Raw genomic sequence first — 24,683 nt, 5'->3', positions numbered from 1 at the left:
TTTAGGGCTAGTTTGGGATATCGAAATGGAGGGGCTAATTGCTATTCAAAATTGAATATCAAGATGATTTTAGTCTATCAAATCCTCTCAGGTATCCTTACTCCTAATGAACAAGCCCTTAGATGACAAATCTAGTGTCTAGTTCCGGTGCTAGTCATACCTACGATGATGATTATTGCTATAGATGCCGCACACCATCTTTTGTGTGTCGAAGTCTTCGGCTAAATCAATTTACTATATGATCTATGTACAACATCTACCTCTCTGTCTCTCTCTCTCTCTCTTGATATCAGAAACGGAAAAAATGGATGTAGCGATCAGCTGTGCATAAGCCGATTCTCAACAATATCGAGCAAAAACAAAGCAGTAATTCCTCAAATAAAAAACAGCAGTAGTAGTAATCCAACAACTTAACGAGTAGAAGTCTGTATAGAACCCACTTTATTCCAAGACATTTAAAACTTATCACCACAAACTTTCCCAAGACATTTACAAGTTATTAACAGACACGGTAGGATGTCCATATATAACTGATAACCCCCGGTCAGCCTGCATTGCACCCACCGCTCTTGTCTTGTCTCATCATTTTGTCGTGGTGGATGTGCAAGGCTTGACGCAGTAGCAGAGAATCCCGTCGAGCGGGATGGGAGAGATAAGGCACCTGCCGCCCGTGTAGCCCTTGCCCTCCGCCCTGCACCCGATCGCGCAGTAGTCCGACCGCACGCACAGATGCCCCGGTAACCGGGTACTCTGCGTCAGGCAGTCTCGTGCCTCAACCGCCCGCATGGCGGCCACCATGAGGAGCGTCATTAGCAGGAGGACGCCGGCGGCAGACAGCTTCCCTCGTGAAGACTCCATTGCCGGATTATTATTCGTTTTGGCGCCGACGATCCAATCCAAGGGAAATATATGGAAGTAATGTGGTGGAACTATATATTGAAGCCGTTCTAGAGGCATGTGTATATATATGATCCTGTACGGTGGGAAGAGAGGAGAGAAACATAACGCTCCAACTATTACTTACTTGCACCGTTACAGCTATTGGTAAATGGTGCGCCATTGCGCTTACGCAGGATGTTTATTAGCAGTAATTTGCATTTGGTTCTAGCATACGTTATGTAATTTGCATGAAAATGAATGTCAATAGAATAAACATTGTGAGTTTCACTGTCATAAACATAGGTGCCATATGAGCGCAGAATCGCACAATATGAGCACAGAATCGCACATATATTTGAATTTGAATCGGTATGTGACAATGCATTGTGTCGAGAGTAAAAATTTATATAAAACATAAATATGAAACGACAAATATCACTCGTCCGAGGATAAACCTCATTCAACCTGAAATAGACTTCATAATCTGTTGATGTACTGTAAACATAGATATAGATCTATAGTACATCATGGTTCTATGTTTGTCGCTTGAGGCCACCCTCGGACGGGAGACACAGTCACGCTCGCGCGAGGCCATCCTGGGGGAGACCTCGGGCGAGCCATGACTGTGCAGACGTTGACGTGATTTTCTGTTAACGTCATCTAGTATGTGGCAGATGCTTAAGAGAACCGATGTGAACATTTCGAGTCGGTTCCGGCCTGTGTCAGTGCTTTTGGTTCGCTCAGCTTCTCCTAAAGGCAGGAGGGCATGTGTTGAGCTCCATTTGTGACACTGAGCACGGCTAAATGGTCCGGCCCGTGGATGGTCCGCCCATAGGTGCAGACGGTCCACGAATAGATCAAATCAAGCGGTTAAAATTTCTATCTCCTCGTGTGTTTAGCCCTTTAATCCCGTGGGAGCTGTTGGAGAACGTTTTGGAATGGATCTAGACCCCCCTTATATATTTGAGGGGTACGACCGATTGAAGAACCAACAATCGAATCAATAATCAAATTATCTTCTGTTATTTACCTTTTCCCCTAGGAGTAGACAGTAACATAGTTTTCTCTCTCTAATCTTCACCTCTCTCGTTTAGAGGCGTCTTAGGTGGCCTACTGATTTCAAGACAAATCCTAGGATTTCTCTTCCTCGACGGGTCTCTCCGGAGAGCAAGATCCAGGTACTGTTCGGCGAACTCCGTTGTCCCTGCGCACGTGCGGACCGTCCGTTCGTCTGGTCAGACAGAAACCGTATCCTCTGCGCCAGGTCACGGACCGTCCAGTTTCCCGTTGCGGACCGTCCGTGCCTTCACAGAAAGCACCACCACTGATACTCATCACAGTGATTGACGCTCAGATTCCCCCAACACACGGCCATGCATGCAGGATCAATCAATCCAAAAAAAAACAGGATGCTGCATTCTGATTCCAAACCGGTATAAATATAATCCATCGCTGTACTGAAGTTTTGTGTCGTGTCATATATACATAGTATATATCCACATGCGCTCATCAGAACTACGGCACCCAACTCACACGCATACAGAGACATTCGCTTCACATTCACGGCACCTAAATAATACGTACAAATGAACAAATCTGACCTTACATCTAAATGACATGAGTACATGACCAGTAGATCAATAACCAATAACATGTTGCGGCGCGAGAAAAGGGATGTCTAGTCTCTGCATCGATGATTCACATCGCATCAATGGACGCGAGAGGCACGGCGACCGCAGCGGCAGAGAGTACGTTATGCAACATGTTTATTAGCAGTAATTTGCATTTGGTTCTAGCATACGTTATGTAATTTGCATGAAAATGAATGTCAATAGAATAAACATGGTGAGTTTCTCTGTCATAAACATAGGTGCCAGATACACACAGATATCGTAAGCTGCAACAATGGGAAATAAACATGATGGACGATGCAAAACCATGCATGACAGAGCAGTAGAAAGATTGTTTGCTATCTGATTTATATCGACGTGTATTTCTTCCAATTATTTTGTGCCGTGTCTAGTGGTAATGGTCCATGATCCTCTACTCGTATGCTCTCTTGATTGAACGCGGTAAATACGCTGGTACATAGCGTACACGTTTCTCTACAGTGGTATCAAAGTCTGGGTCATACACAGCTTTGATCCGGATGGTTTACATATAGGAAATATGCTTAGTGGAGAATCTAATTTTGCTTTGGTTGTAGCACGGATTGGGATGGATAAGATAGTTGTTCATATAGCCACACAACTTGTTTGCCCCTATTGGCTAAAACCACCATCAGGGTATACGATTAGTTCGTTTTCACTCTTGACCACTCGCACAACTTGTTCCTACCTGTTGACGCCTTTTTGGATGCGCCAATTACTCAAGAGAACCAGCGGCGGTGCTCTCTGGTCAGGCGCGGACGGTCCGCGGCCCAGGGCCGGACGGTCCGCGACCTGGCGCGAGGCGGCGGTGCTCTCTGGTCAGGCGCGGACGGTCCGCGGCGCAGGGCCGGACGGTCCGCGACCTGGTGCAGGAGCTCGGTTTCCCTGCCTGACGGCCGGACGGTCCGCGCCCTAGGGCCGGACGGTCCGCGCGTGCGCAGGGGCGGCGGAAGACCGCCGACGGCGCCTGGATCTCGCTCCCGGGAGGGACCCCGTCGGGGAGGAGAGATCCTAGGTGGTGTCTAGGCTCGGGCCGGCCGACCTAGACTCCTCTAATCGACGTAGAGTCGAAGAGAGGCGGAGAATTTGGGGATTGGAAGGCTAAACTAGGGCTAAACTAGAACTACTCCTAGGATAAAATGCGAATAAAAGTTGTATTGATTCGATTGTTGATGATTACAAATCGGCCGTATACCTCTCTATTTATAGAGGAGGGGGGCTGGACCCTTTACAAACTAATTTCCGAGCTTATCCCATGATGTTAGCTAACAACCGTAGCACAAAACTCGGAACCCTAATCTGTTCTACGCACGCGCGGACCGTCCGGCCCACAGGCGCGGACCGTCCGGACCGCGGACCGTCCGGCCTCAGGGCCGGACCGTCCGCGCTCAATTTGGTGCTCAACATATGCCCCCCTGCCTTTTGGTGGAGCTGAGCGAACCAAAAGCAACTAACTCGATGTTATCACATCGGTTTTCTTAGGCATCTTGCCACTTACTAGGATGGTACGCAGTGGCCTTGGTCTCGATGGTTGACTCAACGGACGTGATCCCTTTAGATTTGATCGAACTGTCAGTCCCAACATCGCCGAGCGTCATACTGGTCCTGACCAATTCGTCACCTTGCCTTCCTATTTCTCTAAGTGTTCTGGCGTAGCTCCGTAGTCGACCAGGTCTTCTCCTTGCAGGTCGTCTGTCGGTACGTCGTCGGAGGTGTCTTGGTGTAGTGCGGATGGTTCGGCCTCAGGGGTCGGATGGTCCGCGTCCTGTGCAGATGATCCGGCCTTTATAGCCGGACAGTCTACCATACCTGCAGAGAGATGCACAGTTGTTGTTTTATTTACTATCTTTGTGGCCGTTTGACTTTTCTCAACGGCCTTTGGTCTCCATCTCTTTTGCGGTGGCGGATACTGCGGATGCGTGTCATTGAATATTCTTTCTGCCTCTTTTTCCTGATTCTCCTTTGCTCTGAGGCGCTGTAATTTTCGCTTTTGCGATCGTGTCAATCCCGATGGACACCATCGGGGCATGGAGTATTTTGGATCGGCTATTTTATTGACAGTCGTACTTTCTTTTTTGTTTGTGTTGGCCGATTCACCAAAAATCATCGGCCCTTCGTTATTTTGTTGTACGACGACATCTGTCGCTCCTATTTTAATGACCTCTCCCTTTTTCGTACTGTTGGAGGTTATAGCTGTATGTCCCCCTGCCGGATTAGTCAGCCTTTGGGGCTGAGTTGTTCGGCAATCTTGCTGGGCCTGTGCTCGTGGACCAGATTGAGGGGCTCTCAATCGGTCTTGTACTGGAGGTGTCAACCTATTGAATACAGATGTTTGGGGTGCCCCCCAAGCGGGGTACTGTGGCATCCCAAATGGATATGGTGGCATGCCCCACATTTGATTTGGGACATATGGTGGAGGTATGTATGTGTATGGATATGGCATAGGTGGATATGGTGGTGGAGGTGTCCATGCAGGTACGTTAGGTCTTAATTGAACATTATGACCTTCCGTCCTTTCCGATTGGTGTGGTGGTCCAATCGGCCTAACCTGCCGTCGCTCCTGGGTGGGTAAGCGAGGTCCCTTTGGTGGCCGGTCACTGGAGCCAGCCTTCTTTTTCACATATTTAGACAATAATTGATCAAAGGTCGGGCTAGATTTTACCAACCGACCAGTTGCCTTGAATGTGTTAGTTTTCCACGTACCTATTTCTGGTCGTCGTGGTTTGAAGGTACGTGGTTGCCGCGGCTCTTTGACGTTGCCGGACCGTCCGTCGGAACGCTTCGGACCGTCCGGTGATGTTACGGACCGTCCGCGCCTAGACACCGGACCGTCTGCGATGCGTAGTATGGGTTCTCGCGCATATCCCCTTGTCTGTGCTTGCCCCCCAGCGCTGGAGTTTGTGATGGTTACCTTCAGTGTCTCCCCTCCATCAGGAGTCTTCTCGACCATCACTTTTCTGCAAGAAATTTTGTTGTTTCCATCGGCCTCCCGTGCGTTGCCGATGATGACTTCTTTGTCTTTGCCCTTATCGGCTGTGTTGGGCCGAATTAGGACCTTTTTGCCATTAAAGTCGATCACATTCATTGGGAAGGGCTCCGTGTCCTCCTGAAATTTCAATCGTCCCTCATTAATGGCCGATTGAATTTGTCGTCGGAACACATTACAATCATTAGTGGCATGTGAAAATGAGTTGTGCCACTTGCAGTATGCGCGACGCTTTAGTTCGTCGGCAGGTGGAACGATATAATCAATTTTAATGTTACCATTTTTTAGTAATTCATCGAATATCTTATCACATTTGCCGACATTAAATGTAAACTTAACCTCCTCTTGTCGTTCCTTTTGAACTGACTGCAAGGAGTAGCAAGCCGAAGATTTGGCCTGCTCGGGCCAAACTATTTCGGCAGTGTAAACTTTCTTTGGTTCATCGTCCGAACTACTTTGATTGTGTTCTACTATAGGGACATTATGATGAACCGTTCTGACTAGTTCTTTGCTTCGGCTTTCACAAGCCGAAGCTCTCTGATGTAATTGTGCTAGAGTAAAGAACTGGATGCCTTCTAATCTCTCTTTTAAATAATAGCGCAATCCATCAAAGGCTATTCCCGCCAGTTGTTTATCTGTTAGATGAATTTGAAAGCATCGGTTTCTCGTATCCTGGAATCTCCGGATATAATCACTAACCGATTCATCCTTTTCTTGTCGTAGGGTCACTAAGTCTACTAAATCTAGCTCATAATCACCAGAGAAGAAGTGTTCATGAAATTTTTGCTCTAAGTCTCCCCATGACAAAATGGAATTAGGAGGGAGCGTGGCATACCATGTGAATGCAGTCCCTGTTAAGGATAATGAAAATAAACGCACACGGAATGCTTCGGTATCAGCCAATTCTCCTAATTGTGCTAGGAACTGGCCTATGTGCTCACGCGTGCTCTTTCCTTGGTCACCCGAAAACTTTGCAAACTCGGGTATTCTAGTTCCCTGTGGGTAGGGGTGGTGATCAAATCGGTTGTCATAAGGCTTCCGATATGATTGCCCCCCAGGGATCATGCTTACTCCGAGCTTATCTCGGAACGCCCCGGCTATTTCTTCCCTCACTATACCAATGGCAGCCGGTGCAAGACCACCGGCTCTCTGGTCAAACATAGGTGGGGTTGGTTGCATGTTAGTATGTTGTCGTTCCCCCCATTGGTTTGAGCTACGTGGTGCATTTCCATTTGCGCTATATGGCTCATATGTTTGATCGTTTCTTTCCGGCCTTCTAGGTGGGGCCGGGAAGCTTTCCTGGGCTCTGGATCCTGAATTAATGGGCTGGTGCATTGCATAATGTGATGGGAAGTGTTGTTGGGACGGGCGAGGATTCAGGTAATAATCCCCCTCAAAAGACTCATGCGCGGACTGTCCGGATACGTACCCGGACCGTCCGTGATTATATGCGGACCGTCCGTCGTTGTATGCGGACCGTCCGACTGGATAGTTTAAATTCGGTGCCCTATGTGGTGGCTCGGGTGCGTGTCTAGGTAACTCATTAAAAATGGGCCCGACTGTGGCTGACCCGGACGGTCCGCGCTCGCGAGCGGACGGTCCGGACATGTGTAGATCGGCTGGTTTACTGCCGATTTGCGTTTGCTCAGGGTACGTGTCCATCGGCATCCCATAAGGGGGTTGTGACTGGTCGTGACAACCTTTAGCCGATGTATTACGTGTATTATCTCCTAATTCAACCTCGTGTGAAGGAAAATTTGCTATACTAGATTTATCAAATGCACGTACTAGTCTCCTACAATCGTTTTGCATAACCCCTATGATATTTTGCATCTGTTCTCGCTGTTCGTCTATGTAAGCTTTAAGAGATTGGAGTTCGTTGGTGCTACTTACATTTGGGGTAATCGTAGTAGGTCGGAGCGAAGCCAGATCTGTCGCCCGTTGCCGAACGACTTTGTTGTTCCTGTCCACTTTGAAGTCAGCCAGGAACTTCGCCTTTGCTTCTTGGATCAGCTGCTCCTGGCGTTCCTCGAACAGAAGTTGTTCTTCAGCTGGCAAGGCTTCCCATGTCGGTGTGATGATATTGCTGGTGGAAACCTCAGAGCTATCTTTTGAACCGGCCATTGAGGGCCGATTTGATAGGTCTATATGTGTTGTCCCCAGCGGAGTCGCCAAAAAGTATGTTGACGCCTTTTTGGATGCGCCAATTACTCAAGAGAACCAGCGGCGGTGCTCTCTGGTCAGGCGCGGACGGTCCGCGGCCCAGGGCCGGACGGTCCGCGACCTGGCGCGAGGCGGCGGTGCTCTCTGGTCAGGCGCGGACGGTCCGCGGCGCAGGGCCGGATGGTCCGCGACCTAGTGCAGGAGCTCGGTTTCCCTGCCTGACGGCCGGACGGTCCGCGCCCTAGGGCCGGACGGTCCGCGCGTGCGCAGGGGCGGCGGAAGACCGCCGACGGCGCCTGGATCTCGCTCCCGGGAGGGACCCCGTCGGGGAGGAGAGATCCTAGGTGGTGTCTAGGCTCGGGTCGGCCGACCTAGACTCCTCTAATCGACGTAGAGTCGAAGAGAGGCGGAGAATTTGGGGATTGGAAGGCTAAACTAGGGCTAAACTAGAACTACTCCTAGGATAAAATGCGAATAAAAGTTGTATTGATTCGATTGTTGATGATTACAAATCGGTCGTATACCTCTCTATTTATAGAGGAGGGGGGCTGGACCCTTTACAAACTAATTTCCGAGCTTATCCCATGATGTTAGCTAACAACCGTAGCACAAAACTCGGAACCCTAATCTGTTCTGCGCACGCGCGGACCGTCCGGCCCACAGGCGCGGACCGTCCGGACCGCGGACCGTCTGGCCTCAGGGCCGGACCGTCCGCGCTCAATTTGATGCTCAACACTACCGATTAAAATAACCATCATGGCTAAAATTGTGTGTATCTTTTATGATGGAGAAGGCAACATATACAAGTTGGGTGTTCTGTTATCATTCTGCCTCACGTTGTAAAGAAAATGGACCTCAACTGATTTGAATGAAGGTCATAATCATTTAGACTAATTTGTTTGCTAGTGTTTATATTTATAGTTCAAAGGATACAACATGGATTTGGATGAATTCAACGAGGTGATTAAGGAGATTAACACCTCCAAGCAAGACATTAGAAGACTCATTGAAGATACATGAAGATTATGCAAGAGTCCAAGACACAAGACAAAAAACGCTCAAGCAAATAAACACAGAGAAACAATCGCACAAAGTGCACCGAACGTGTCGGGTGGCACACTGGACATGAGACGTGTCTCGACTAAAGACTAGGCTAAAGACAAGTGCACTAGATGCCTCGGTGTGAACCGGACAAGGAGCACAAAGAGCTTTGCAGGGCGTTCCCAGGCGACTACAACACCGAACGTGTCCGGTGGCACATCGAATGTTGTACCGGATATAACACTCAAAGAGGGTGCAAAATGCACCCGAGCCGAGTATAAGACACTGCACATGGCCGATGTTAACAATGGTGACACACCGAATACCTAGAGGCTCAACGGTCGTTAACGGCTAGTACACATAGATGGCACTAGACGTGTCGAGCGATGACGCGCAGAAAAGTCTGCCACACTTTCATTGACTCTTTTGCACCGCCAAACGACCATTTCTCAGGTCGTGTGAGAGCTAAGGAACAATTCAAGTGAGTCAGGACTCCATCTTAGAGCTCTTTGACATCCAAGTGTTTAATAAAATCACTCGATGATTATTATAGGTGTTTCATAAAGTGCTTAGGTTAGTTAGACCATTGTTACAATGCTTGTTATATGTCCCTAGTGAGAGAAGTGATGAATAGACATCTTAAAGCCCTCGACGCTTATGTGCATCATTGTAATTATACCGAGTAATGCGAGATCACTCTGTGTTTATGGTGTGACCGCCATTGTGTATTGGAGGGACGAGACTTGTAGCGTTTCAATCGAAAGCTTAGTAGTGGAGATGGAAGAGAACAACTTGAGCATGGAGAAAGCAGAGCACCGCCTGCGTATAGAGAAGGCCTATAACTATCTATGGAGTTACTTGGTCTTGGTCCTCACATGGGTTTCACGCATGGGTTTCACTTTACGTAGGGGCTGCAAGGATTAATTTTTATAAGTTTGCCAATATGCACAAAGATGGACAAAATCTGTACCAAGCCATACACATGATTCATCCCATAATGACATCATTATCTTTTAGTTTTCATAATAAACAGGGAGCTCATCCAATCATACAAGTGGAATTCTGAACCAGAGAAAAAAATGATCAACTCCTATAACTCTCATTCGTACCAGAACAATGTCGGTTAATTGCTCGATTACATCGTGAGCATCCAACAATCAAATGGTGACCGGTACATATAAATCACTGCCTCAACAAAAAAAAGATTAATTAGCCTACACCTCAACAAAATTTCTTCCAAAATAATTCTACAAAACTTATTCTGAGACTATCTCAAAACACCAATGGGTGGAGCAAAACTTCAACATACCAACGACGACAGAAGTTACAGCCGAAGGGACACTTTTAAGCTTCAGATATTACTGTCAAGAGCACCCCTCAGCCTATGAAGCCCTTCCATTGAGATGCTTCTTCGTACTCGGAATCTTGGGATCTCGATTTGAGGGGGTGGGTCCGCTGAGAAGCACACAACAACTACGGTTAGGTTATCACAGCAGTCGCGCCTAAGCGCTTCGTGGACAAGCTCTCGCGAGCACCGTTGTGGATCATTGTGTTCCATCAGCTCTTTCCTGACCATGGAAACAGCAAACTGGCTGCTCATCACATCCCAAAGGCCATCACAGCCTATTATCAAGAACTCATCTTCCTCAGTAAGCCTAACCTCCCTAAACTCAGGTTCTGGTGTAAGAGGGCATACAGAGCCCTTGGAGCCTTTCATGTGCCAATCACCGATTGCCCTTGCTACAGCCAGCTGACCGTTGAGGTAGCCATCAAAGACGGTACCACCCAGGTTTTCGATTCTGAGCCTTTCAACTATGCAGCTGGGTTTGTGGTCTCTAGAGAGTTCAACAGCTCGGCCTCGCTTTCCTAATACAGCTCGACAGTCACCGGCATTCGCAACAAGCAGTGTCCTGCACCATTTTAATGAGGTTGGTGAGTGCATACATTGAGATGCCATAGTGCATACTTTGAGATGCCATAGTACAGGCTGTAATGTTCGAATTTATCAACCAGGTAATGAAGCTTCAAGAACAGTTTGAACCAGCAATGAACCTTTTAGGTACAGATGTAATATTGGAGGTTGAGGCATGGGCGGAGCTACAATGATTCCTGGGCATTCCCAGGCATACCCAACATTTTTGCAACATTATGTATATATGTATGTATACTCATATGTATTATGTACAATGAATATTTGACTTGTTCTCTGTTTTTCCAACTAAAAAAATTGAGCCATGGAGCCACTAAAGTCGGCCTCCCTTCTCCAGACCCAAACCGTCAGACCGACCCCCAAGGCCCACACTTAGTCCACATGTGACATGCCAGCTCACCCTTCCAGCCTTCTCCCAACTCAGACCCACAACCCCGACCACCTCCAATTCTCCATTCAGTGACGATTCCCCAATCTGCCAAGGCCAAACAACATCCATCCCTAACTCTAGTCCCTAGTATCGGGCAGTGGCGGGGCTCTTGGCGAGTGGCTGGTGGGGCTCCAGGATGGGTGCTCCATGCCTAGGCAGCTAGCCATCAGGGGTAGAGGGGCAATGGCCGCTGGTGTCATGGCAACCGGAGGGCCATGACTAATAGAGGGCGCAGGGGGATGCATGAGTGGCTGAGGGGCGGTCACAGATCCCTAGCTGGACAAGCTGGTTTAGTGATTGTGATTCACTAATTTAGTTGAGGTTGAGGATACAGTGATTCAACAAACGTGAGGATTCAATGATTCACTAGATCAAGTTGATTTTTAATTCACTAATTCAGTTAATTTCTAATTTACTGCCTTCAAAATACAACCTGGCCAATTTTACTAAGCGGGCATTCTGAGCGACATCATCAACCACTTCCAAGCCATAAAGGATAGCAAAGTTAAAGTAAAATCAAAGCTCTAAGTATTTTATAAGTTCCCTATAAACTATATTATGAATATTAGGTTGAACTTTTCTTTGTTTTGGGGGTGGGAATACCCAAGTTGGAAATTCTGGCTCCGCCACTGGTTGAGGCAGTAAATGTGAAGCGACTGTCAGATAAAGGTAACATGAACAGGGCTTTAACTAAAAGTTTCTCCTGAGAACAGAACTCATAAAGGTAAAATGAAAGAAGGTGCCCCTAGTGATTCATAAATCCATGAATAGTGCTTTAACTAAAAAGTTTCTCATGGAAACCAAACTTGTCATCAACTAAGTAATTTCATGTAACAAAAAAGTAAAAAGGTACAGAAAAATGTTATAGCTTCAAATATTCTACTCATCTTCACCACACCAAATCCTTTGGACCACTAAATTTATTATGTTATCAGCAAATATTAGGACTATACTTATATAGCAACATAATAATATTGACCTATACGTTGAAGTGTCAATAAATTTCTAAAGCATACATATTGATGAATTAACATGAGAATTTACCTGCCAAATATAAGGACCGTCAATGCTGTGGTCCCAGAATTCCGGTCAAGAGAATGGGAATCCGCAATTGCATTGTCGGCCTTTACAAAAGCGCTTCTGATTGCCTTCTCGATGCTGTTGGGGAAGTGGCAATCTTCGGTTATGAACTTCAGTATATTTTTCCGGACAAAACAGGCAGCATCAGTGCCACCATGGCCATCAAACACCTAGTTTTTTCATAAACAAAACAGTAAAAATCTGCAAAGTGAGATGGCAAAAGAGCAAGACATTTATTTCTCACGCAAAATTCCCATCTGTAGTGTGCAGTACTTAAAGGTCCAGAATAGGAAGAAAAACATTTATCATCTGGGTTTTCTTCTTTTTCGATCAAAGGCATTTATCATTGACCATGTGGAACCGATTCCTCTTGAGTTCAATCATTTCTACCACCATGATTCATGAATACACTAGATGACTATTCATTCATCTCCAGGCATATTAAACTAGTAAGCCTAGAAGCTATCATAGCAACATTATTGCCACTCACAAAAGAACAAATCATAGATCTATAAAAACTAGGCATTGTTAAATACTATTTAACAAAAGCAGTTAGTCCTCACTTAGGTATGATGACAGATGCAATTCCAACTCACCCCATAGAAAGCACCCGGTGCAGGGATGCCCGGGCCATAGAACCCGAGGTGCTCAACCAGGTTGTCCACACAGACATGTTCGTCCTCCATGTACGTTTTGGGTCCAATATCAGCGAAACTCCCCGACCTGAACACAGGCAAGAAGCCCGGATGGATGTCTGCGGTAGGTGAGATCAAGCTGAGCGTCCCCGAATCCAGCCCCTGCAGCAGGAGAACAAAAGGACAAACGTCAAAATTCGTGTTGGAGACAGATGGACAAATGGCTGGGCTGGCAGCGAGCTTGCTTACGAATCCGGCGGAGGCGGCGGCGATGCGGGCGATGCTGGCGCAGTGGCGGATAGACGTGAGGTGGTGGCGTGGCGGCTTGCCACCGACGCTCCTGCTGCCCCCGCTCCTGCTGCTGCTACCCGGCGGGGTCTCCGGTTCCACCCCTCCGCTCATGGTTCGGTCTCTCCGTTACTCTGTTGGTGGTTAGGAACAACACAGGAAACGAAAGCATTTTAGAAACAGAGGCGCAACTTTCACACTGGATACCGTCCCTGTGCCAGAAGAATGGTTAGAGGCTTAGAGCAGGGGGAGTCGATTTCTTTTCTTGGAAACTTAAAATCCATTTATCTCAATCCAGCATCCATTATGAGGTCTCGAGCATTAGTGGAATGAAATTAAAGAAACAGGAGGGGCATCCGAAACATCAACGACAGGAGAGAAACGGGAAAACGTTATTCTGATGTTTTGGTTGGGAGCAAAAGAGATGACCAAACGACGCCATTTCCGATGTTCGAAGACCTATGCGGCAGCCCGAACGGGAGGAGAACCCGTCCTCCGCTGACCCTGCCGAAGAAGATCCAGTTTCTCCAGCGACAGAGACGAAATCCAACCGAACGACAGATGCAGAGTCGTGTGGACGAGATTAGATCAGAGAAGGGAGCTCACCACCGGGCGACGGGACGTTCGCGCGTCAACGCCGCGAGGGACGCCGGGTGCAGACCGCGGACACGCGGGGAGGAGGCGGGGGTGGGGGCCGCCGGAGGTGCTGGTGGGTGGCGATGGGTGTGGGGCGGGGAGGCGGAGAGCGAGAGGGGCAGGGCGCGTGAGGTCCGTGAGGACGATGGGGGAGGTGCTCGTGGATTTTGGGTGAAAAACGTGGGTTGGGTACGTCTGTACGTGATACGGAGAATGCAAATAATCATTTCTTCCGTACGGATTTAAATATTTTCATACTCGAACGGATACGAAATACGGGTAGTATTTAGATAGTGTAGCTTCAAATTTGAGTCTTTACATGAAACACGGGAAGTTGTTGTGTCAAAGAAGGATAATGATCAAGTCATATTCGAATGCTTTAAATAAAACGACTTATATCTAGTGGATTTCACGTTCGAAGATGCAAATTTAAAAACATGCATGTTCACCAAGTCGTCACTTAGGTGGCTATGGCATAGAAGTTTTGCTCACGTGGGAATGAGTATACTCAATAAACTATTGAAGAAATACATAATTAGTGGTTTGAACGATGTTGTGTTTGAAAAGGGAAAGCTTTGTAGTGCATGTCAAGCCATCAAACAATAACTTCCATGTCAACATCAAGGTTGCTAGAGCTTGTACACATGGATTTATTTGGATCAATATCTTATGTAAGTGTCGGAGGCAACCTCTATTATATTATGATAATAGATAATTATTCAAGATATTATATCATGATAATAGATAATTATTCAAGATATACTTGGATGTTTTCCGTCAAGATAAGACCGAAAATGCATAAATATTTTAAGAACTTTGCCAACAAAGCACAAAACAAGTTTGAAGAAAAAATAAGGAAACAAGAAGTGACAGTGAAAATGAGTTTGACAACATATAAATAGTTGAAGCCCTACGTCTGTTGAGCCACATGAGCCATCATAAACTACAGTCTAGATAGCTTAATCCTAAACTAGAATGGGCTCTTGATCATTTTGGGGTCCAGTAGACAATGAGATATACTAAGGCTTGAGATTTGATGGTGGATCGACAATGAAATCTGCTAAAAGTTAATGGTTAAGTTCATAAATATGATAAATAATTGTGTGTACTCTATATATAAATTTTAATCTAATAATATTATCCTTATAATAATTGATTAAATCATAGAATAAGTTCAATATTGATGTATGCTTAATAGTCCTTTTTTCTCTACTTCTATAAAAGCAGCTTCCATGGTTCCACTATCATCGTGCGTTGTGAAATGACGTGGGTCGTTACCTTGTAGGTGGGCCATGAGAAAGTACCCAAGCCTAACACGAAGTCACACGCAATGCATCACTTCTGGATAGTACCATCTTGCTAGCAGAAGGAAGACGAGCGACCGGGCGAGCTATAAAAAAAGTCAAGTCTCCTTTTTAACTCATATCTTTCTTAAGTTTCTAGATAAGATAAAGTGCAGTATATGCAGTTTAATATCTGGTTGGGTCAAAAGTCCACTTTAATTTTAGATTTTGTTGGGGTCCACTTTATTTTTTTTTGTGGGAGAGACCATCACACTGAGTTGCCACTGGACCCTCGCGTTTCATACAAAATATGATTGGTGTGTTGTCGTAATGCACATGTATTGTACTAGTCTCTACTATATAAAGCACTAGTTTTCACGGCTCCATGTTTTCCACCTTCGTCGTGCTTCCTCGCATTTAAATGATAAAAGCTAAAACTATATACAGATGGATATTCGAACCATGGTCGTTAACTCTAAGTCCACATTCACATCCATCTAGCTAACAGAAGACACATATCTTTGTATTTTGTATTCTATACTTAAATATAAATGGAAACCGTTGCAACTAGTAGTACTTAATACACAACATAGAAGTATATATTACCTCTAAAGTTTCTTTTTCAAAGTTCTCTAAATGCTTTCTCTATCTTTCTTCTCTTATCTAATTGATCGTTGCTTATATAATCTAGTAGCACCAAATAAAAAATCTAAAAGTCCTGTATTAAGTGCATATTTGCACGGACCTTGTTATACCAGACTGGTAGAGAGGGCAGAGCCAATGGATGGGGTGTGTTGCTAGGAGTCTACGACCAAAAATGTAGTTGGATTTTTCCACCCTCCATCCTCCAATAGCTAAACAGTGTACTGTAGGAAGCTTGCACCGCGGGGAACACGAAGGGCATAATCGTCAAATGCGCCTTCCGCCCACAGCTCAGAGGCAGTCCGGCAGCCCACTCCCTACCCGAAAGCTTCACCCGGACGCTTGCCCCCTCCGTCATTAACCAACCCAACCTCCAAGACCGGGACCTCCCTTTCCGTCCTCTCGCGGCTCCGTTTTTACGGAAACGCCCCTCACCCACCGGCGCGCGACCGACGCCGGCGATGCTCCGGCCGTCGAATTCGCGGCGCCTTCTCCAGAGCAGCAGCGACAGCGGCGGCGGCGCCATCCCGAACCCGAACCGCATCCCGGGCATCCCGGCCGCCGACCCGCCCGCGGCCGTGAACTCCGATGTCGTGGTGATCATCGCCGCCCTGCTCTGCGCGCTCATCTGCGTCGTGGGGCTCGCCGCCGTCGCCCGCTGCGCCCGGTCCCGGCGCAGCAGGGGCGCGGGGGCCGACGGCGCCCCGGCGTCGCCCTCGAGCAACCCGGGCGACGGCGGCGGGCACCACCACCACCACGCGCACCAGGGCGCCGGAGCGGGCGTGGCCACCACGGCCACGGCCACGACCGCGACCGCGACCGCCGCCAGCAAGGGGCTGAAGAAGAAGGAGCTGAAGGCGCTGCCGAAGCTGGCGTACGCGGACGCGGTGGCGGCGGCCGCGGCGGCGCGGGGCGCGGCGCCGGCGGCGGAGGGCGAGGAGGAGGAGGAGCTGCTGGCGGAGTGCGCCATCTGCCTGGCGGAGTTCGGCGAGCGGGAGGAGGTGCGCGTGATGCCGCAGTGCGGGCACGGGTTCCACGTCGCGTGCGTCGACACCTGGCTGCGCTCCAACTCCTCCTGCCCGTCCTGCCGCCGCCCCATCGTCCTGGACGACCCGGCGCCGCCGAAGCGGTGCCTCAAGTGCGAGGCCGTCGTCCTGGAGGCCGTCCTCGCATCCTCCTCCTCCTCGTCCGCCGCCGGCGGAGGCCGCGGCGGTGGGGGATTCTTGCCGTAGCATCAGCAGTAGTTGGCCGGTTGTTTGTCTGTGTCTGACGGGCGGGGCCAGGCCAGGCAGGTCCTGGGTAGTTGAGCTGCTCCCATCAGCCCGTGAGGCCATGACCCACATGTCATTAGCGCAGCGAGTAGAAGAAGATCTCTCTTTTTGAAAGGTAGTGAAAACGAAGAATAAAACTAGAAAGAAACTAGAAAGGACGGGGCGCGGCGTTGCCGCGCCATTATCATTGGCCAGTGGTGTCTGTTTTATAGTTTTATAGCCCGTGATTTTTGATTTGGATATTAATAGCTACTTCCTCCGTCCCAAAATGTAGGTTGTTTGGATTTTCTAGGTGCATAGATTTTGATAATTCATTTTTACACTAAAATACATATATAGCATCTAGTTAAAGCATGAATTGTTTATGGAGCCAACACTTACTGACATGTAGCAAAAGATTGCAGCTTGAATGCATTGCGACTTGGCTTACTGACCTTGTAACAAAAGCTTGCAGCCTGAATGCATTGTGTCTTATAAAGTTGTAAAAAGCTTGGATCAACAACGAGCCTTGAATATTGCATAAAGATTATGATAGAATGCATAATTAGGAAAAAAATTCAACCTTTGGAAGTTTCAATTGAACTGGAAAATAACATTTGGTATGTCAATTTTTTTATGGATGACACAACAGCATGCTCAACCTTGCTGAGCCTAGCAGTAAAATAGAAGATATGGTGGCATAACAGCATGCTCAAATTTAAATATGCTATGAATAAAGCCTTTTGAAGTATATTTAAAATATAAGTATGTACATAAATAGCAGCAACTGAATAACAGTATAGCTGTCCAGCAACTGTTTTTGTGGGATCCAGGTGGTGAACCATGTTTGCTTACTGAATTTCAGTTTATTAAGGGCTTAGGGACTTGCCAATGCAACAGACTAATATGTCTTTTGTCAAGAAGAAAGGGTGGCTGGTTTTATTGCTGGTTTTCTTGGGTGGTCAGCACAAGCTATGTAAAGAAATAATGGTATTCATGAAAAGAAACTATGGTGGTCTTGCTTAGGATGAAAAGATTGCATTATGGGGAGCCATACAGTCGTTGTTTGAGGGCTCGATGTACACAATTGTCGTCCTGGGGACTCCTGCATTGAGTTTAAATGAAGAAAACATTCCTCATGGTTTTATTTTTGCAACACTCATGTTGTCATCCATGTTGGCTAGCTCCATTACATCTCGTCTATTAGCCCGCAAGCTCAAGGTTCAAGGTTACATGCAGATTGTGTTCTCAATATCGATTGTCACCATTATCCTCCGTGGTGTCTCCAACATCTTAGTATCGACGTCTTTGGTGAAAGGAAGTAGCATATTAATTGGAGGTTGTCTTCAGCTTCTTGGTTTTTGAACCTTTGAGGCTTGCGTTGGCATATTCGGGCCATCAATCGTGAAGAAGAGGTTCCAGTACATTCCAGACGGAGCACGAAGAACAATCATGAATTTATTCCATATATTGCTCAACGTAATTGTTGGTGTGGTGCTTTGCAACGTGACTGCATTCCCTATGGATGTCATGTTCGAGCTGTTTTCTATCTTCCTCTTCATGACAACAATCTTGTAGGGTCGACTGATGGTTGTATCAAATCTACACGAATCATCAACTCTCCCTCACCTTATTTTTCTCTCATGGCCTCCCAGGATGCAGATTGTTGCGGACCAGGCGACCGCGCCCAGCCGTACCGGCTCCTCCCGCGCTTCCTCGCCACGCCATTGCACCTGGAGACGAATGGAGTTGACAGTCAGCAGATGGAGGTGGATGGAGAACGGAGAAGGACGCGTCTCGGCGGTGTAGGACAACTGAAAGGGAATTAGGCTTACACCTAGTTCCTAAGTTATTTTGATGGTTGAATTGTCAAACACAAATTGATGAACTAACTAGTTTGCTCTAGATTATACGTTCTACAGGTGCCAAAGGTTCATCTACAACTATACTAATTCGACTGTCCGGAATACCGTAGATTATTCCGGACAGGAGAAGCTTTTTGGAAAAACAGGCCAAGCGCGGACCGTCCGGGCTCTTGCGGCGGACCGTCCGCGACATCGGGATACCCCTCGGACAGAACCAATGCAAAAACACAAGTTTCCACTACAGACTGTCCGGAGGAAAAGCAAAGACCGTCCGAGCCCTCGCGCGGACCGTCCGGCCTCAGGCGCGGACCGTCCGGTCGGTAAGAAACCGAAAAACCCGAAGGTGACGGGTTCGGAGAAATGAATTATAGAGGGCCTCGCGGACCGTCCGGGGTGCTCGACCGGACCGTCCGCGACTGGCTCTGTCTGACATCTGACGACGCATTAAATGCAATATAGCCGTTGATATAGCCGTTACTGCTGACCGTTGCATTTTCAGCCGTTGATCTACAGGGGCGGACCGTCCGCACCAGAAGGGCGGACCGTCCGCGCTCAGCAGAATGGCCCAACGGCTAGGAAGTGGTTGGTGGCTATAAATACAACCCCAACCACCTCCATTCACTTCAACCAAGCATTCCAACCTTCAACATTCAATACAAGAGCTAGCAATCCATTCCAAGACACATTCAAAGCCTCCATCTCTCCAAGTTTCACAATTGAGAAAAGAGATCACTAGTGATTAGTGACTTGAGAGAGAAAGTGATCCGTGTGTTATTCGTCGCTCTTGTCGCTTGGCTTTTTAATCGTGCTTTCTTGATTCCTTCATTGCGATCAAACTCACTTGTAATTGAGACAAGAGACACCAAACTTGTGGTGGTCCTTGTGGGAACTTTGTGCTCCAAGTGATTGAGAAAAGAAAGCTCACTCGATCCGAGGGATCGTTTGAGAGAGGGAAGGGTTGAAAGAGACCCGGCCTTTGTGGCCTCCTCAACGGGGAGTAGGTTTGCAAGAACCGAACCTCGGTAAAACAAATCTCCGTGTCTCACTTGCTTATTCGCTTGGGATTTGTTTTGCGCCCTCTCTCGCGGACTCGTTTCTTTATTACTAACGCTAACCCGGCTTGTAGTTGTGTTTATATTTGTAAATTTCAGTTTCGCCCTATTCACCCCCCCTCTAGGCGACTATCAATTGGTATCGTAGCCCGGTGCTTCATTAGAGCCTAACCGCTCGAAGTGATGTCGGGAGATCACGCCAAGAAGGAGATGGAGACCGGCGAAAAGCCCACTACAAGCCACGGGAGCACTTCATCGGAAGAGTCCCGCACCAAGAGGAAGGAGAAGAAGAAGGACTCCTCCAAACGGAAGGAGAAAAGATCTTCCTCTTCTCACCACAAAGAGAAGAAGGAAAAATCTTCTTCTCACAAGTCGCATCGGAAAGGCGACAAACATAAGAGGATGAGGAAAGTGGTCTACTACGAGACCGACACTTCATCAACATCGACCTCCGACTCCGATGCGCCCTCCGTAACTTCTAAACGCCAAGAGCGTAAGAAGTTTAGTAAGATCCCCCTACATTACCCTCGCATCTCTAAAAATGCACCTTTACTTTCCGTCCCATTAGGCAAACCACCAACTTTTGATGGTGAAGATTATGCTAGGTGGAGTGATTTAATGCGATTTCATCTAACCTCACTCCACAAAAGTATATGGGATGTTGTTGAGTTTGGTGCACAGGTACCATCCGTAGGGGATAAAGACTATAATAAGGATGAGGTGGCCCAAATCGAGCACTTCAACTCTCAAGCGACAACAATACTCCTCGCCTCTTTAAGTAGAGAAGAGTATAACAAAGTTCAAGGGTTGAAGAGCGCCAAAGAGGTTTGGGATGTGCTCAAAACCGCGCACGAGGGAGACGAGCTCACAAAGATCACCAAGCGGGAAACGATCGAGGGGGAGCTCGGTCGGTTCCGGCTTCGCAAAGGGGAAGAGCCACAACACATGTACAACCGGCTCAAGACTTTGGTGAACCAAGTGCGCAACCTCGGGAGCGTAAAGTGGGATGACCACGAAGTGGTTAAGGTTATTCTAAGATCTCTTATTTTCCTTAACCCTACTCAAGTTCAATTAATTCGTGGCAATCCTAGATATACTAAAATGACCCCCGAGGAAGTTATCGGGCATTTTGTAAGTTTTGAGTGCATGATCGAAGGCTCGAGGAAAATCAACGAGCTTGACGAACCCACCACATCCGAAGCTCAACCCGTCGCATTCAAGGCGACGAAAGAAAAGAAGGAGGAGGCCACGCCAAGTCGACAACCAATAGACGCCTCCAAGCTCGACAATGAGGAAATGGCGCTCGTCATCAAGAGCTTCCGCCAAATCCTCAAGCAAAGGAGGGGGAAAGACTACAAGTCCCGCTCCAAGAAGGTTTGCTACAAGTGTGGTAAGCCCGGTCATTTTATTGCTAAATGTCCTATATCAAGTGACAGTGACCGAGGCGACGACAAGAAGGGGAGAAGAAAGGAGAAGAAGAGGTACTACAAGAAGAAGGGCGGCGATGCCCATGTTTGTCGCGAGTGGGACTCCGACGAAAGCTCAAGCGACTCCTCCGACGACGAGGACACCGCCAACATCGCCGTCACCAAGGGACTTCTCTTCCCCAACGTCGGCCACAAGTGCCTCATGGCAAAGGACGGCAAAAGGAAAAAGGTTAAATCTAACTCATCCACTAAATATGAATCTTCTAGTGATGATAATACTAGTGATGAGGAGGATAGTTTGCGTTCCCTTTTTGCCAACCTTAACATAGCTCAAAAAGAAAAATTAAATGAATTAGTCAGTGCTATTCATGAAAAGGATGACCTTTTGGATTCCCAAGAGGATTGTCTAATTAAAGAAAACAAGAAACATGTTAAGGTTAAAAAGGCTTATGCTCTAGAAATTGAGAAATGTGAAAAGTTATCTAGTGAGCTAAGCACTTGCCGTGAAATGATTGACAACCTTAGACATGAAAATGCTAGTTTAAATGCTAAGGTTGATTCACATGTTTGTAATGTTTCAATTCCCAATCCTAGAGATAATAATGATGATTTGCTTGCTAGGATTGAAGAATTAAACATTTCTCTTGCTAGCCTTAGAGTAGAAAATGATAATTTGATTACTAAGGCTAAAGATTTTGATGTTTGCAATATCACTATTTCCGATCTTAGAGATAAAAATGATATATTACGTGCTAAGATTGTTGAACTTAATTCTTGCAAACCGTCTACATCTACTATTGAGCATGTGTCTATTTGTGATAGATGTAGAGATATTGATGTTAATGCTATTCATGATCACATGTCTTTAATTAAACAACAAAATGATCATATAGCAAAACTAGATGCTAAAATTGCCGAGCACAACTTAGAAAATGAGAAATTTAAATTTGCTCGTAGCATGCTTTATAATGGGAGACGCCCGGGCATTAAGGATGGCATTGGCTTCCAAAGGGGAGACAATGTCAAAATTAGTGCCCCTCCTAAGAGATTGTCCAACTTTGTTAAGGGCAAGGCTCCCATGCCTCAGGATAACGAGGGTTACATTTTATACCCTGCCGGTTATCCCGAGAGCAAGATTAGGAGAATTCACTCTAGGAAGTCTCACTCTGGCCCTAATCATGCTTTTATGTATAAGGGTGAGACATCTAGTTCTAGGCAACCAACCCGTGCTAAGTTGCCTAAGAAAACTCCTAGTGCATCAAATGATCATGACATTTCATTTAAAACTTTTGATGCATCTTATGTGTTGACTAACAAATCCGGCAAAGTAGTTGTCAAATATGTTGGGGGCAAGCACAAGGGTTCCAAGACTTGTGTTTGGGTACCCAAAGTTCTTGTGTCTAATGCTAAAGGACCCAAAACCATTTGGGTACCTAAAGTCAAGAACTAAATTTGTTTTGTAGGTTTATGCATCCGGAGGCTCAAGTTGGATACTCGACAGCGGTTGCACAAACCACATGACAGGGGAGAAGAAGATGTTCTCCTCATATGAGAAAAACCAAGATCCCCAAAGAGCGATCACATTCGGGGATGGAAATCAAGGTTTGGTCAAAGGTTTGGGTAAAATTGCTATATCTCCTGACTATTCTATTTCCAATGTTTTTCTTGTTGATTTTTTAGATTACAACTTGCTTTCTGTTTCTCAATTGTGTCAAATGGGCTACAACTGTCTATTCACTGATATAGGTGTCACTGTCTTTAGAAGAAGTGATGATTCAATAGCATTTAAGGGAGTGTTAGAGGGTCAGCTATACTTGGTAGATTTTGATAGAGCTGAACTCGACACTTGCTTAATTGCTAAGACTAACATGGGTTGGCTCTGGCACCGTCGACTAGCCCATGTTGGAATGAAGAATCTTCATAAGCTTCTAAAGGGAGAGCACATTTTAGGACTAACCAATGTTCATTTTGAGAAAGACAGGATTTGTAGCGCATGCCAAGCAGGAAAGCAAGTTGGCTCTCATCATCCGCATAAGAACATAATGACGACCGACAGGCCACTAGAGCTCCTACACATGGATCTATTCGGCCCGATCGCTTACATAAGCATCGGCGGGAGTAAGTACTGTCTTGTTATTGTGGATGATTATTCTCGCTTCACTTGGGTATTCTTCTTACAGGAAAAATCTCAAACCCAAGAGACCTTAAAGGGATTCTTGAGACGGGCTCAAAATGAGTTCGGCTTAAGGATCAAGAAAATAAGAAGCGACAACGGGACGGAGTTCAAGAATTCTCAAATTGAAGGCTTCCTTGAGGAGGAGGGCATCAAGCATGAGTTCTCTTCTCCCTACACGCCACAACAAAATGGTGTAGTGGAGAGGAAGAATAGAACTCTATTGGACATGGCAAGGACCATGCTTGATGAGTACAAGACTTCGGATCGGTTTTGGGCCGAGGCGGTCAACACCGCTTGCTACGCCATCAACCGATTATATCTTCACCGAATCCTCAAGAAGACATCGTATGAACTCCTAACCGGTAAAAAGCCCAACATTTCATATTTTAGAGTCTTTGGTAGCAAATGCTTTATTCTTGTTAAAAGAGGTAGAAAATCTAAATTTGCTCCTAAGACTGTAGAAGGCTTTTTACTAGGATATGACTCAAACACAAGGGCATATAGGGTCTTTAACAAGTCCACTGGACTAGTTGAAGTCTCATGTGACGTTGTGTTTGATGAAACTAACGGCTCTCAAGTAGAGCAAGTTGATCTTGATGAGATAGGTGATGAAGAGGCTCCGTGCATCGCGCTAAGGAACATGTCCATTGGGGATGTGTGTCCTAAGGAATCTGAAGAGCCTCCAAATGCACAAGATCAACCATCCTCCTCCATGCAAGCATCTCCACCAACTCAAGATGAGGAAGAGGCTCAAGTTGATGAAGAAGAAGATCAATCAAATAAGCCACCTCAAGATGATGGCAATGATCAAGGGGGAGATGCAAATAATCAAGAAAAGGAGGATGAGCAAGAACCAAGGCCGCCACACCCAAGAGTCCACCAAGCAATCCAACGAGATCACCCCGTCGACACCATCCTCGGCGACATTCATAAGGGGGTAACCACCAGATCTCGTGTTGCTCATTTTTGTGAACATTACTCTTTTGTTTCCTCTATTGAGCCACACAGGGTAGAGGAAGCACTTCAAGATTCGGATTGGGTGGTGGCGATGCAAGAGGAACTCAACAACTTCACGAGGAATGAGGTATGGCATTTAGTTCCACGTCCTAATCAAAATGTTGTAGGAACCAAATGGGTCTTCCGCAACAAGCAAGACGAGCATGGTGTGGTGACAAGGAACAAAGCTCGACTTGTGGCCAAGGGATACTCCCAAGTCGAAGGTTTGGATTTCGGTGAAACCTATGCACCCGTAGCTAGGCTTGAGTCAATTC

The 24,683-nt window shown here is 46.7% G+C and overlaps 3 protein-coding genes and 1 pseudogene across 4 annotated transcripts; 2 read left to right on the top strand and 2 right to left on the bottom strand.

Moving 5' to 3' along the window:
• Positions 1-372: 372 nt before the first annotated feature.
• Positions 373-938, bottom strand: LOC542623 (female gametophyte-specific protein ES4 precursor). The gene has a single exon (NM_001112150.3). It carries the CDS (start codon positions 856-858, stop codon positions 583-585), a length of 276 nt encoding a protein of 91 aa, NP_001105620.2. The 5' UTR covers positions 859-938; the 3' UTR covers positions 373-582.
• Positions 939-9,702: 8,764 nt separating this feature from the next.
• LOC100217306 (uncharacterized) lies at positions 9,703-13,889 on the bottom strand. 2 transcript variants are annotated; one of them, NM_001371642.1, is made up of 6 exons: positions 13,688-13,847; positions 13,043-13,215; positions 12,755-12,955; positions 12,123-12,328; positions 10,028-10,628; positions 9,703-9,903 (listed from the first exon to the last, which is right to left on the bottom strand). In NM_001371642.1, exons 2-5 carry the CDS (start codon positions 13,193-13,195, stop codon positions 10,070-10,072), a joined length of 1,119 nt encoding a protein of 372 aa, NP_001358571.1. In that variant the 5' UTR covers positions 13,196-13,215; positions 13,688-13,847; the 3' UTR covers positions 9,703-9,903; positions 10,028-10,069. The 2 variants fall into 2 exon arrangements, with proteins under 2 accessions (NP_001358571.1, NP_001358570.1); NM_001371641.1 differs by having other exon boundaries at positions 9,791-10,628; positions 13,688-13,889.
• Positions 13,890-15,892: 2,003 nt separating this feature from the next.
• Positions 15,893-17,267, top strand: LOC100285838 (RING-H2 finger protein ATL80). Its single transcript, XM_020546192.3, has one exon. It carries the CDS (start codon positions 16,104-16,106, stop codon positions 16,872-16,874), a length of 771 nt encoding a protein of 256 aa, XP_020401781.1. The 5' UTR covers positions 15,893-16,103; the 3' UTR covers positions 16,875-17,267.
• Positions 17,268-17,879: 612 nt separating this feature from the next.
• Positions 17,880-18,775, top strand: LOC103640291 (uncharacterized; annotated as a pseudogene).
• Positions 18,776-24,683: the final 5,908 nt, after the last annotated feature.

The sequence above is a fragment of the Zea mays genome, chromosome 9 (assembly GCF_902167145.1).
Source record: "Zea mays cultivar B73 chromosome 9, Zm-B73-REFERENCE-NAM-5.0, whole genome shotgun sequence".
Lineage (NCBI taxonomy): Eukaryota > Viridiplantae > Streptophyta > Magnoliopsida > Poales > Poaceae > Zea > Zea mays.
This window is presented reverse-complemented; position numbering and strand designations above follow the sequence as displayed.

What these genes read in the sequence shown, in the direction of transcription:
- LOC100285838 (XM_020546192.3), top strand. Translation starts at nt 16,104, where the DNA reads ATGCTCCGGCCGTCGAATTCGCGGCGCCTTCTCCAGAGCAGCAGCGAC.
- LOC100217306 (NM_001371641.1), bottom strand. Translation starts at nt 13,195, where the DNA reads ATGAGCGGAGGGGTGGAACCGGAGACCCCGCCGGGTAGCAGCAGCAGG. An exon ending in CCGCCGCCTCCGCCGGATTC is followed by an intron (nt 12,956 to 13,042) that starts GTAAGCAAGCTC and finishes CTCCTGCTGCAG; the next exon opens with GGGCTGGATTCGGGGACGCT. An exon ending in CACCGGGTGCTTTCTATGGG is followed by an intron (nt 12,329 to 12,754) that starts GTGAGTTGGAAT and finishes TGAAAAAACTAG; the next exon opens with GTGTTTGATGGCCATGGTGG.
- LOC542623 (NM_001112150.3), bottom strand. Translation starts at nt 858, where the DNA reads ATGGAGTCTTCACGAGGGAAGCTGTCTGCCGCCGGCGTCCTCCTGCTA.